The sequence below is a fragment of the Python bivittatus genome, unplaced genomic scaffold (assembly GCF_059951505.1).
Source record: "Python bivittatus isolate LINGU-HERP-01145 unplaced genomic scaffold, Pbiv_v1 ctg000080_np1212, whole genome shotgun sequence".
Classification (NCBI taxonomy): Eukaryota; Metazoa; Chordata; class Lepidosauria; order Squamata; family Pythonidae; genus Python; species Python bivittatus.
The window spans coordinates 26212045-26225733 of NW_028277035.1; the positions used below are offsets into that span (position 1 = coordinate 26212045).

The following is a 13689-nucleotide window of genomic DNA, read 5'->3' on the forward strand; positions in this document are numbered from 1 at the left end:
ACAAGGCAAATTTCCCCCATAAGGTTCAATGTAAATACGGCTAAACAGTTCTGAAACATATGCATTTTATTTTTAAACCTCAAAAACCTTCCAAATGCCACAAAAACCTTCCAAACGCCACAAAACACACCACAAGCCTCACCAAACGTCTCCTTGCTACCGCGATCTCGCCCATAGGAAGCTGCGACTGCGTGGCAGCAGGGAAAATGGCCACGGATCTGGTTCGTAACTTGAGGCGGAGTTCGCAAGTCGAGGTAAATTTTTGGGGCCGGAGCTGGTTGTATCTTGAAAAATTCGTAAGGAGGGGCATTCGTAACTCAAGGTACCACTGTATACAGACATATAAAAATCATCAATAAATGGTTTTAAAAAATAATAGATCATATTCTCTTTGTTTTAATCCAGAAAGTTTTCATTTAGAGCAGAGGTCCCCAGTCTCTTCAGCTCATTGACCCCTTCATGAAGTTTCAGATTGTTCATCCACCCCCCAAACATTTATTATATGAAAATAATTTAATACTACTTTAACTAATAGTACTACAAATAACAACAACAACAATGACAACTGAAGGCTGCTCTCACTGGTGGCTGACCATCTGAGTAACACTGTCTCTTCACTAGCCACCTCACCTTCAGGACTAGGGACTGGCGTGGAGCTCTACAGGGACCTGAAAGATTAATTGACCCCAACTGACCTTCCATCATTTATCAACCACCTATTGACTCCCAGACATTTACTGACTCCCTTTTGACCCCCAGACAGTTATTGACCCCTTGGATAGTCCCATCAACCCTTGGGGCAGGGCAATATTGACCACTTTGGGGAACTCTGATTTAGAGGTATTCTAACTTAGGAACTGCATTTCCAGGTGATATTAGTAGGCTAGGATCAGGCTACACCAGTGTTCTGCTTCTGCAGTGGTTCTTTTGCTGGGTTTGTCTTGCAAAGAATTTGACCCCAAAATGACTGGGAAACAGTCTCTTTTTTGATATTCAGAGCAAAGACAGCCGACTCCTTTTTTTGAAGGTTATCTGTATCTGTAAAAAACCTGTATCTGTATTTTACTAGCTTGAGACTCACATTATCAAATCCTTTGAAGAAAACTTGGTACTAAACAATTCTCACTTAGTTTTTCTAGTTTTCATTGTGTGCAATGAATTATTTCATATGGATAAATATTCAGTACAGGTAGTCCTCAGTTTACAACAGCAATTGCAACCGGAATTGCCATTGCTAGCAATGCAATTGTAAAGCACAACATCAAATGACTGCCCTGCTTAGTGATGGCAATTCTTGCAGTCCTGGTTACCATCATTAAGCAAGGACCTCACATGACCACGACTTCTGACTTCCTGCTGGCTTCCTGGTTTGCTTGTGGGAAGCTGTCAGGGGATGTCGGAAATTGCAATCATGTGACCGTGGGGATGCTGCAACAGCTGGAACTCTGAGGACCAGTCATAAGTACTATTTGTTCAGTGCCATCACAAGTTCGAATGGTTGCTGAATGAATGGACATAAGCCAAAAACTACCTATATTATGAAAAACAGCCCAAGATGGTATCATTCGTGCCCATATTTAGCTCTTTCATTTGGAGTTCTCTGTTCAGCCATGGCTGGGGGTTCATCAGGTTCCCAGTCCTGGTACAATGATCTGTGATCCAATGTTGAAAATATTGGAGTACATTTTTATACAGTATGGATCATCTTCTTTGACAGTTGGCTGAAGGTTTTATGATTTTGTTAAGATTTTATTTCCTTTAATCAAACAGTTTTTCATACCAACTTTAAAAATGTATTGTTCTGTGTCCAGAACCTCTGAGGAGAATAGAAATTGTAATGTTATCATCCCATATAGGTTTACTTGGAGCTGTCCCATTGAATGCAGTGGAATTTATGTTGATCTGGCAGTATGCAGTTGCACAATAAATAGCTATGGGATTTCAACTGCTTCTGATCTTTATGTTTTAAAGGCATTGAAGCAAATGGTTTCTTTCTTTCCAATTCTGTGTTATGCTTGAATTTTCCCTAAGGAAAATAAATCTCTGAGGTATTCTAATAAATACTTCTAACCTAGCTATTTGTGCTTCATCCTCTCCTCTTTCTCCCATTCCCTGACATTAATGCTTGCTGTTGTTTTCATGTGTCCCACAGTTTGCAGTTGGATACCAGAAACTGAAAGGAAAGACATGCCTATTTCCCTTTGGACTCCATTGTACTGGCATGCCCATTAAGGTAAAATCAGGGCTTAGTTGACTGTATGGACAAAACAACCCATTCAGTTTCTGAATCAAAGAAATAAATTTTTTGTATCTATTTTACTTCTAAAGCTTAACAGGTATATCATGTACACATTTGGTTGGTATGCTAGAACTGCCCATTTTAGCATACAAATGATCCTGGGATCTTGTAGTACTTTAGATTCAATCCAGAAAAGGTGCTATGGAGGGAGTGGGAGTGCAGATACAGGGCTAGCCAAACAACCACATCTGTTTCCAGGATCTCACAGCTATAGGAGAAACTGCCATATCCTTTTCAGGATTAAATCTAAAGCTTTTCACAGTTTTAATAATCGTTGATGATGTGGCTGATATCAAAGTTGCTCATGTCTATGGTAAAATTTGCTGCCTTTGGTAATAGAAGTTACATGCTTGAAATGACCAGCCAGGATCCACAAAACTACTCATAAGTGTATTCAGTGGTTTTAGCACAGTCAGTGGGACTATGGGAACAAACTTGTTTCTAGATTGAATTCTGCTGTTGAAAGGCTTCTCAGTTTCAGAAATTGTTGGGTAGGGATGGGTAGCAATGAATAAGCTTCCAGAAAGTTGCAGGAGTTACAGTCCAAGTAAAAGGATAGGATTAAAGAAAATACCTGCACTTCCCACAGAAGAATCCACTCCATATCTGGTAACAGCTCTTCTGTTTATACGAGTGGGGCGGAAGCATTCCATTTACTCCCTTCGCAAAAGTAATGTGTCACATTTTAAAGAATTTGCCAGGGTCAGAGAACAAATCAATCATCCTTTGTGTGGACCAGAGTAAAAGATGCACAACAGTATCAATTTTAATTGTTGCCACAGAGGAGTCGTAACAAGCTAGTTTTAGAGATGATGATGATGATGATAATACAACATCTACCTATCCCTGGTCCTTGGGAAGGACTTGATAGGTGGATAAAAATGCCAAATCCAGTCTAAACATCTGGCTGACTGTGTGACCAACCACAATAATAATAATAATAATAATAATAATAATAATAATATATTAAATTTATATGCCACCATCCAGATCTTACATGCACGTGCCCTGACAGTTGTTGAGCTCTGGTGCATTTTGTTTTAGGCATGTGCTGATAAGCTGAAACGAGAAATGGAACTGTATGGCTGTCCACCAGAATTTCCAGATGAAGAGGAGGAGGAGGAGGAGGAAGAGGAGGCAAAGCAAGTAGTGGTCATTAAAGATAAAGCTAAAGGCAAAAAGGTATTTAAAGACAAGGCTGTAGTAGTTTCCTTCCTTCCTTTCTGGCTTCCTTTTCTAACTGGAGACGTCATCACCCGCTTTTCAGTTGTTTTATTTTTCTGCATCTACTTTTTTCCTCTTCCTTTTCTCTATTCCTGCCATCCCATTCTGTGTCATTCTGTCTTTCTTCCTCCCTTCCCAGTGATAGAAGCCTGAGTTGATTGCTTGTAGGAAGGTTTTTAAATTATTCAGAAAACTACTGGTAACCAGCTTTGATTTGCAATATGAATAATTTATAGTTCCCTTAGAAGATTATTTACATCTTGCAATACCACTGTAAATTTGTAGGAATCTAATGTGAAATATTTAATGAACTTTTCTGTCCTTCTATAACTTTAATTATTTTTTTCAAGATTTTTTTAATGAACATAATGAGAGTATCGTACTCAGCTATTAGGCATATATTTTCCCCCTTTTGTTTAAAGAGTAAAGCTGCTGCTAAGACTGGCTCCTCAAAATACCAGTGGAGTATCATGAAATCTTTGGGCCTCTCTGATGAAGAAATAATAAAATTTTCAGAGGCTGAACATTGGCTTGACTACTTCCCACCTCTGGCTATTCAAGATTTAAAACGCATGGGATTAAAGGTATTATCTATTTCTTATGTTGTTGATCAGATGCATTCCATTTTTATGCTCCTCAAACTTTTTGTTTTGCTACGTAGGCCTTGAGTTGCATATATGAGAAGTATCTCTAGGAGAACTTTCCAAATGTATCTGCGTTCTCTTGTAAACGTTATGACTGAGTTTTGATGTTTTTATTGAGAGCATTTTTTAAAGAACTGAAACAGTACATAAGGATTTCTTTGGCTAGATTTTGCTGCAACAGTTCATACAAATGGTTTGTGTTAGCCTTTTTTGAGTATTTACTTTTCTCATTTAAATAACAGATAACCACACCATATTATATTCTACTTTCAAAATTTAGAAATTTTAAATGCAGTTTGCCATGGGAATAGGAGTTTGCTATTTGTGAAATTCAAAGGTAAATCTCTCTTTTCCCCACGAAGTTAATGTTACTGATCTCTGGGTTCCACCCTATGAATGATCTTCATTTTCATGACTTTACAGGTAGATTGGAGACGCTCGTTTATTACCACCAGTGTCAACCCCTATTATGATTCTTTTGTACGGTGGCAATATCTAACCCTCAGAGAAAGAAATAAAATCAAATTTGGAAAACGGTAAGTATATTTTCTTGATGTGTCCACCTGTAAAACATAATACAAGGATTCCTCGTGCTTAGCTGCTTGCACTATTTCAAAAATACAGCATTGAGGAGATTTGTTTACGGTTCTCTGAACCCATCCATCCCATATTCATGGTTTTCTTTGGTGAGAGATCTTTGTGATATTGCAGGACACTAACATCCTCACTTTCCCAAAACCATATTTTTTAATTAAATAAAGGAAAAAAGCAAGTAAGCACAATGGTCAAAGCAATTAAATTGAAAATGCTTATATCTTTCTTGGTAAATAAGTACATCATTATATAAGTGCAGCATAGTACAGATATTTAAGTAGTGGTTATTAGTTGGTGAAAATGGAATGGATGGGAAGGGGAGAATATGTTATTGAAAGATCCTCCTCTCAATGTTTTTATTATGCTTTATTTTTTTATATTGCTTTTTTATTTTTATTGTGTGATTTTTGGTTAAGCTTATGCAATAATTTGTAAAAATACACAAGGGTAAAACTTTTACCTTTACAGAACTGTCAGTCCTCTGCATTAATATAATTGAATATAGGCCTCTTAAGTGATGGAGGGAATGTAGCTTAAATGATTTACTGCAAATGTCTAATAATATATGTGCCAGTAAATATTCTGTGATTCTTTACCATTCAAATGGAAATCAACAAGTCTGGGAGTTTTTCCTAATTTCATAGCTTGAATTGTCCCTGGGATTACTTGTAAATAATATCAATGGTTGTGCCAGCTTTTTAAGTCTTCCACTTCAATATTCCCCCCCCCTCCAATTAATAATTTGTGGTTCAGTTACAGCTAGCTCTAATGGATGCAACCAAGTATAAAAATTACAAGCCTGTTAATAGATTAATAGACTGTCTCCCTGTATAACTGATCACTGTTAGCCTGAACTCCAGATATAAAATGTTGTTTTTGTTCTTTCATCCAGTGAGCCAATAACTTTCCAACTTTCTCTCCTGGTTTCTTATAATTCTGATTAACACATTTAAAAAAATATTAAAATTGTTTTGAAGGTAATAGTCTCAATTTATCCATGGCTGCTGAAAATACTTAGTATAACTGCCCAGTTCAATACAGCACTGTTATTAATAGTGGCTTCCCTTATGGCTTCTCCGTGGGAGAGGAAAGTGAAATGGAAAGCCAAGACTGGTGTTCCTGCACCATTTTTCCTTGGAATTAGTCTGCGTAGTAGGGGGATATCTGGCATGAGTGTTTAATTGTACTAACAAAATGCAAAATATTCCCTGTTCAGTGTCTGAAATGTACACCCAATTAAACAATGAATTAATTTGCCTTGTAGGTACACTATTTATTCACCAAAAGATGGTCAACCCTGCATGGATCATGACAGACAAACAGGGGAGGTAATGAAGGTTTTTTAAAAATACGACTAAGTTTTAATGAGATGAGACCTTGGAGATTAAGGCCGAGGGGGGGCAGGAGGGAGGAGGAGGATCAGGAAAAATGGCTTCCCTGCCCTCTTCATCTGCTGTTTCCGGATTCTCTCTGTGGAGCTTTTTCTCTCTTACATGGTCAAGTTTGGACCCAATATTATATCTGAATGCTCACCTAAATGACTGAAACACCTGAATAGAAAACTAAAGCATTAACAATGGTAGTAGGCATTATTTAGCCAATCTTAATATCTCAAAAAAAGCTAATAGGTGGTGCGACCTGGTTAGTATTTGGGAGAATCTCAAGTCCTAGGACTGGGAAATTGAAAAAGTGTTCCAGAAGGAAACAGTGGCAAGCTTCTTCTATATCATTGCCAAGAATTGTATATCTATTTATTGTTTTAATATGTTGTGAGCCGCCCAGAGTCCCCCATTGGGGGGAGATGGGCGGGGACAAGTTTAGTAAGCAAACAAACAAATAAATAAGAAGATTATATGTTTATGTAACTGTAAGGAGTTGAGCTTGACTCAATAACCTTTATATAGTATTGGGATATACATACTGGAATTAGGAAATATAGTTTTAAAAGTCATTTGTAAATTGGGCTATGAGTCAACTTTCAGAGAGAATAACAATGAAAAGTCACCTAGGCACCCAAGGCTCTGGAAAAGCTGCTTAGACACTGGCCTATGATTTTGTGTCACCAGCAGCTTGTACTGTTTATACTAGATTTCCATAGAATCAACACTTTCCTGCATTATTTCTCAATTGGGAGTGCTAGGACATATTCTGGCCTTGTTATTGATACCAGGGTTATGTAGTGCTTCACCTTAAAGAAAAAAAGATGCTTTGAAATGTGTATAGCATCTGTCTGCAATTCCTTAAACCAGTCATATGATTCTGGGAAAAGATGCAGATGCTTTAAGGAGTTGCCAACAGGTATTACATTAGTACCCTGCCCGCTCTGAAGCACATTTTTCTCTTCAAATCCAAAGTAATGTATTTATTTATTTACAGAAGTTACAAGGCTGCCTATCTCATATAATGATCCTAGACAGCTCACAACAATCAATAAAAACAGAGATAAAACAAAGATCTGATTAATACATAGATCACTCTAGTGATTTTGTTTTTGGTATAATGTATAAATACTGGTTTGACTCTGAATAGTTTAAGGGACTATGTGTAAAAGTGACACAATTGTTTATGTTTTTTCTATTAGGGTGTAGGACCTCAGGAATACACACTAATCAAAATGAAGGTGATAGAGCCTTACCCTCTGAAATTAAGGTAGGCCTTCAGGATAATTACTGATATTGATGTTAGTGGAAAAAAGAAAGCTGTAAAGGTTTCTTAGAAACCCATATTAAAGGTTTTTTAAAGCATGTACAAATATGTGTGGATTTTTGGTTGATGATAAAGTAGGTGAAGATTAGACCAATTTATGGAGTGCAGATTGATCAGCTGTAATAGCTGAGGAGAAATTTTCATATAGAGGACAGGATACCACTGGATATCAATTACTGAGAGACAAATAGTTGGGGAGAGGTTTTGCCTCCCTGGGTCTTATTTGTGGCATCTGACACTGGAAATGTTGAAAGATCTATTGATCTGCAGTTGGAGGCACTTGGAAATCAATCCCACTGAACTGAATAGCCCTGAGAGAGGCATCGGATTGTGCTGTTAATATGGAGTTGGACCAAGATAAATGGTTGCTTATCCTTGGATCTGTGCCTGTGGTAGTTTAGGCTATATAGAAAAATGCACCAGATGGATTTGGAAGAACATTTTTCTCTCTCTTTTTTGGTCCAAATTTTGAATTTGTAGATATAGTGACCTCCCTCTATTTCTTTCTCTACAAAGTGAACACAATAAAAAGTCATTTTAATAAGTCAAACATGTACTCTCTTTTTAAAAATTGTCTTTGTGCAAGGATTGAAAAAAGAAGAAGGATGTCCCATAGTGTGCAGGCTTCAGTGTCAACTAAAAAGGGACAGTTTACTGTTAAGATATATAATGTTAGGATAAATTGAGTTCTAAAACAAGATTATAGTGGGAATCAGTTTACTTCTTGTGGTAGCTTTCTTGATACAAGTAGTCCTCGGTTAACAATGGTAATTGGGACTGGGAACTTAGTTGCTAAGCACAACGTCATGTGACTACACCAACTTATGAAGGCAGTAGTGGTAGTTCCAGTTGCAGTTGTTAAGCGAATCCCATGTGGTTGTTAAGCGCAACATCACGTGATTGCCATTTGCAACCTCCTGCTGGCTTCCCCATTGACTTTGCTTGTCAGAAACCAGCAGTGAAGGTGCAAATGGCGATCATGTGAGCGCAGGACACTGTGACCTTCATAATTCAAGCCAGCTGCCAAACACCCGAATCACGATCATGTGACTGCAGGGACACTGCGATGGCCACAACATTGAGGACTGTCCATAAGTCTCCTTGTTCAACACTGTCATAACTTCATGGTTGCTGAACTGATGGTTGCTGAATGAGGACTACCTGTACTGAGATATCCATCTAGTCTTCATTAGACTTTCAGATTAATTTAATAAAGCTCTAAAGACGAGTACATTTATTGTTTAAGAAAATATTTAAAGGTATATTGGCATAGGTTGTAGAAAATATGTTTAGCTATTTCAGTTTTGTTTCTTCAGTGTAATTGTGTTTAAATATATTTTTTTAAACTAACCTTTCTTTCTTTTACAGTGGTCTTAGAGGAAAGAGTATCTTCTTAGTAGCCGCCACTCTGAGACCAGAAACCATGTTTGGGCAGACTAATTGTTGGGTTCGGCCTGATATGAAGTACATTGGGTTTGAGACTCGGAATGGGGATATTTTTATTTGCACACAGAGGGCAGCCAGGAATATGTCCTACCAAGGCTTCACAAAAACCAATGGAGTAGTACCTGTTGTGAAAGAGCTGATGGGAGAAGTGAGTATCTTGTGAATGATACTTCTAATAAGTATCTTCTAATAAAAAATGGAGCAGATTCTGAGGACTTTAGATTTGTTCTAATATACAGTATAGGTTCTAATATATACCTTTCAACTATAGTGCATCTAGGAGCATTCCAGAACTCTTTGACCTTGAAGTGAGCTCCTGGAATGGTCAGAACAATCTGTTTTGAACACAAAACCACTATTTCAAACTTGAAGCAGCATTTCTAGCTTGAAAGTTCTTCAGTTGTGAAATAATTTGCATATGCCAAATAAAGATATATGCCTCCATTGCTTTTAAAATAATTCTCTTTTCTGTAGGAGATTCTTGGTGCTGCACTTTCTGCTCCTCTGACATCCTATAAAGTCATCTATGCTCTTCCAATGTTGACTATTAAGGAAGATAAAGGTAAAACTATGGCATTTTAGCACTCACTTTTTACATGACCAAGGTTTTATCTTTCTCTCTGTTGATTATTAAAGATATTGGCCCTGAAACCACTTTTCTGCACTTTCTCTTTTCTGCTCTTAGTCATGTTTTGTATGGATTCCATAGGTGGGATAATAGCTAGATTATATGCATTAAGACAAGAAGATGGACTAACTACTGTACTTTTGCTCCCTTTAAAATCTTCTTGGGATTGTTTATAAACATATGAAGGTATCGAAGTGACTCCTATTTTCTTGTCCTTTTACTTTGATCTAAGCTTATCCGCTTCCTCTCTTTTAGAACATGGCCTTTCTTGTGCTAAATAATGAAGAACTATTCCTTCATCTATAATCCTGTACCTATCATTGGTAGTAATTGATTATTTGATTATATATTTGATTAGCTATTTGGGCATATATTTTGGTTGTTGCTAAAAGATATTGGCCTTATGCAGCTATTACTTATGGGAAAGGAAAATGTGCACAAAAGGGTCTGTAGGACACCACATGCAGTCCTTTTAATGTGGTCATGTGGCTATTCTTGATCACTGTAATGAGGGATAAGAGATACAGTGAGGAGCCCTTATAATTTGAAACCATCATTTTTCAAGGCTCTAAATTCATGGATAAAAAAGCTCTTCTACATTGTCAGATTTATCACTCACTGTATGAGGATTAAGGAGAAACTGCATGATCTCAAGGCAAAGCTAACAATTCCACTCCTTGCTAAGTTCACATTTAGTGCAAATTCTGTCCTAACAAATGAATTAATTTGTGCTTCCTGACTGTTGCTTATAAGGTACTGGAGTGGTCACAAGTGTCCCGTCTGATGCTCCAGATGACATCATGGCCCTGAAAGACTTAAAGAAGAAACCGGTGAGAATCTTAAGAACCACTGAGAACCTCCGAACGTGTTGGTAACTGGTGGTGTTGGCATACAGTTTTTATAAAAACTACTGCAAACTCTTTGATCTTTTTACTTAGAGTGTGTGTGTGCGTGTGTGCGTGTGTGTAGACAGTAATCTGTCTTGTTTGACTGCCTTGCTTCACCAAAAAAACTTGTTGATGCATAAAACTCCTTTTGCTGATCAGAGCAAAGCTGTGTATCCATTCCAATCTGATGCTGTGCTGTGGACCACTGTTCTACCTCACAGACGTTTGGGGAAGGGAAGTGCTTTGATCAAAGCTTTATCTAAGCAAAGCACCCCGTCTACCTTTTGTGCAGCTTCATGTCCATATAGTCATGTATTAACTGATTAGCTTTATCCAGGCAGGGTAGTATCTATTCCAGTTCTTTGGAATGTACTCCCTGCTGATTTGAGCCTATCCTTGGTGTTCACTTTTGAAAAGATCTGGAAGATATCTGTTTGCACAGGCTTTTAGTGGCTGATAATTTTAAATCAAATCTAATGCTGATTTTCAGGCTTTTTTGAGAGGGCTGATCTTGGAAGATGATGGAATAGTAAGCTGAAATAAACATGATTCTCAAAAATAGGTACCTCTGAGGTTAGCCTTTTCCAGCCTTGTAATCCAATATATCTGAAAGGCACAACTTGTCTTTTATTAGAGGCTGAACTATAACTTCCAATAGCCCTGCACAACATGGGCAATTCTGAGAGAACCTGAGAGTTGTAATTTAGGAATAACTATAGATAAGAGAGAGCCTGTTTGGTGTAGTGGTTAAAGTGCTGGCTTAGAAATCAGAAGACTGTGAGTTCTAGGCCCCCCTTAGACATGAAAGCCGACTGGGTGACTTTGGGCCAGTCACTCTCTCTCAGCCCAACCCACCTCAAGGGTTGTTGCTGTGAGGAAGATAGGAGGTAGGAGTATTAGGTATGTTCACTGTTCTGAGTTGACCAAAATATATAAAAAAGGCAGGATAAAAATATAAATAATAATAACAATAAAAACAACTGGGAGGTCCCAGTTTCCACATACTTGTTTAGAAAAATCATTTTGTAAGAAAGCTGGGAAATGCCCCTTTTATGGTTCTTGCCCTTTGCAATTTTGGTACAAGGCTTGTATTAATGATATGCTTCCCAGTTAATCTGAGCACTTTATAAATTGATAAAATGTATTGTAGAGATGGCTGGTTTTACCAATCAGCTATTGCAGAAGGAACAAACATCTCTTCAGGTTAGGTTTTCTTGATCTGATCTGTTTATTTTGTTTCTAATTTTTTTCATAGGCTTTTCGAGGGAAGTATGGCATTAAAGATGAAATGGTCCTGCCATTTGAACCTGTAAGTCCAGAAGGGAATGATTACTATAGATGTTTTTGCTGAATGCTCCTATTTATTTCAATCAGATTTACAAGTCTGCTAAGTATCTCTGAAATAATGCACACAGTATCTTCCAGTTGATGTAATAGACTGATGTGGCATCCATGTGCTGTTTTCTTAGAATATTTCAGCTGCTAACTATTGTATTATGATGGCATTTTTGGAAGGGCTCACTAGAAAAACAGAGGAAAGAGTTTTACGTCTGGAAGACATAGGAGGAAATGCCATTTACTGTCCAGCTTATGTTCAGGAAAACCAAGATTGACAAACAGTGTTTGCTTTTGTTCAATCTTGAAAAAAATTCCAGAGGTCTGAGCAACAAGACCGCTAAGAAACTGGCTGGCTTGAATTTGGCACTGATGTTTTTATTTAGTTTTGGAAATGCATCCCATTAACTTGGCATGTGCTCTGCTTAATGTATCAGATTATTGTAAGTGTTGAGTACACTGATTATTGGGTGGAAAGTTCCCATGAGTATAGCTTTGTGGTGGGACAAGAATAGTTGCAAGGAGCTTAGCGGTTCATGAAGGGTTTTGTCCTATTGAAATGCTGGGCTGCTTTTCCAATTAAATGAGCAAAGGCAAAAGAGATTTAAGAATTGTTTTTAATCCTGACAGCCTTATCTGTTGGTCTTCCCAAAGGAAAAGGAACAAGACAGTCCCATTTTAAAGAGAAATGTTCCATTGCACAATTTCGTTTGAACCCTCTTTTTGCTTTCATTCAGTTTTGGGGCTGGGTTTGCACAATATTCCAGCTACTTTAGTTAGTTTATAATTTAATCTGTTGTGTGAGTAGAGGAAATTGAGCTAATTTAGAAATCTGTGCTTACCCATCATTCACTTAACCATAGTTAGCATCCTGTGGGAATTCAGTTTTGTAGGCACAGGCCAAATGGTTAAGGTTTTTAATGCAAGATTAAAAATTGAAAGAAATGAAAGAAATGAAAATAAACTAATTTGCTAATTAAACACGCACCTTACTTTTTTTTTTTTTTTTTGCTGAAAAGCTCAGGGTTACTAGCTATAAAAACAACTAGAATAATAAGAAATACATGCGTTAATAAAATAGCTAAGAAGGTAATCAAGAACACATTGAGATATATCAGTAAAAATAAAGTAACAGTAGCTGCTTGGTTAAAATTTAATTCAGCAGACAAACCAGCTGAAAGGTCAAATGCCTACTGCAATAAAAACATCTTTGCTTGATGGCAGACTGACAGCAGGTAGGGTCCTAGACCAGGGTTTCTCAACCTCAGCAACTTTAAGATGTATGGACTTCAACTCCCAGAATTCCTCACCCAGCTTGCTGGCTGGGGAATTCTGGGAGTTGAAGTCCACACATCTTAAAGTTGCTAAGGTTGAGAAAGCCTGCCCTAGACTCTTCTCACCTTTTCAAAGAGTCTCCACATCCTTAAGTTGTACAAATTGAAACTATCCATTAAAACTGGACAGGCAGAGGCTGGTGTTGCCCCCCATTGCCCTGGATCCATTATGGCATGCAAAGTTAGTAGAGCCTGAGAGACTTAAGCTGCCAAGCACTGTGTAAAGTGTTCACAAAATACTATTTTTGAAACTGGGTTAATGGCTGCTGTATAGAATATTGATGGCACTGGTAAGTTCTGTTAGTGTTTTGATCTTGTTTCAGAAACAACAAAAATGTTCAGATTGGGTGGAGCAGGTGACCACATACTATAAGTTAAAGATTGTTACACTTGAGTACAATTAACAGGATAGACTTCACTCCTTTTCCTTTATGTTTTATGCTTCTAGCCCACTAGACTGAAAACAAGACTTGTTTAGTTGATCAACCATAAAATGCAGTTCCGTTTTTAAAGGCTACAGGAGTCAGGATTGAATTTTCTGTAAGATTCTTGATTGCTTGCATGATTGAAAACCACTGATTCACAGTGTTGT

General features: G+C 37.6%; 1 protein-coding gene across 1 annotated transcript in view; it reads left to right on the forward strand.

Moving 5' to 3' along the window:
• Window positions 1-13689, forward strand: part of LARS1 (leucyl-tRNA synthetase 1) — a 51377-nt gene that overhangs the window by 7264 nt on the left and 30424 nt on the right. The window contains exons 4-13 of the mRNA XM_007434287.4: window positions 2153-2233; window positions 3344-3481; window positions 3946-4107; window positions 4591-4703; window positions 6026-6089; window positions 7343-7410; window positions 8836-9061; window positions 9388-9475; window positions 10295-10371; window positions 11684-11737. Coding sequence (XP_007434349.1) covers window positions 2153-2233; window positions 3344-3481; window positions 3946-4107; window positions 4591-4703; window positions 6026-6089; window positions 7343-7410; window positions 8836-9061; window positions 9388-9475; window positions 10295-10371; window positions 11684-11737 — 1071 coding nt within the window. The remainder of the gene's footprint in view (window positions 1-2152; window positions 2234-3343; window positions 3482-3945; window positions 4108-4590; window positions 4704-6025; window positions 6090-7342; window positions 7411-8835; window positions 9062-9387; window positions 9476-10294; window positions 10372-11683; window positions 11738-13689) is intronic.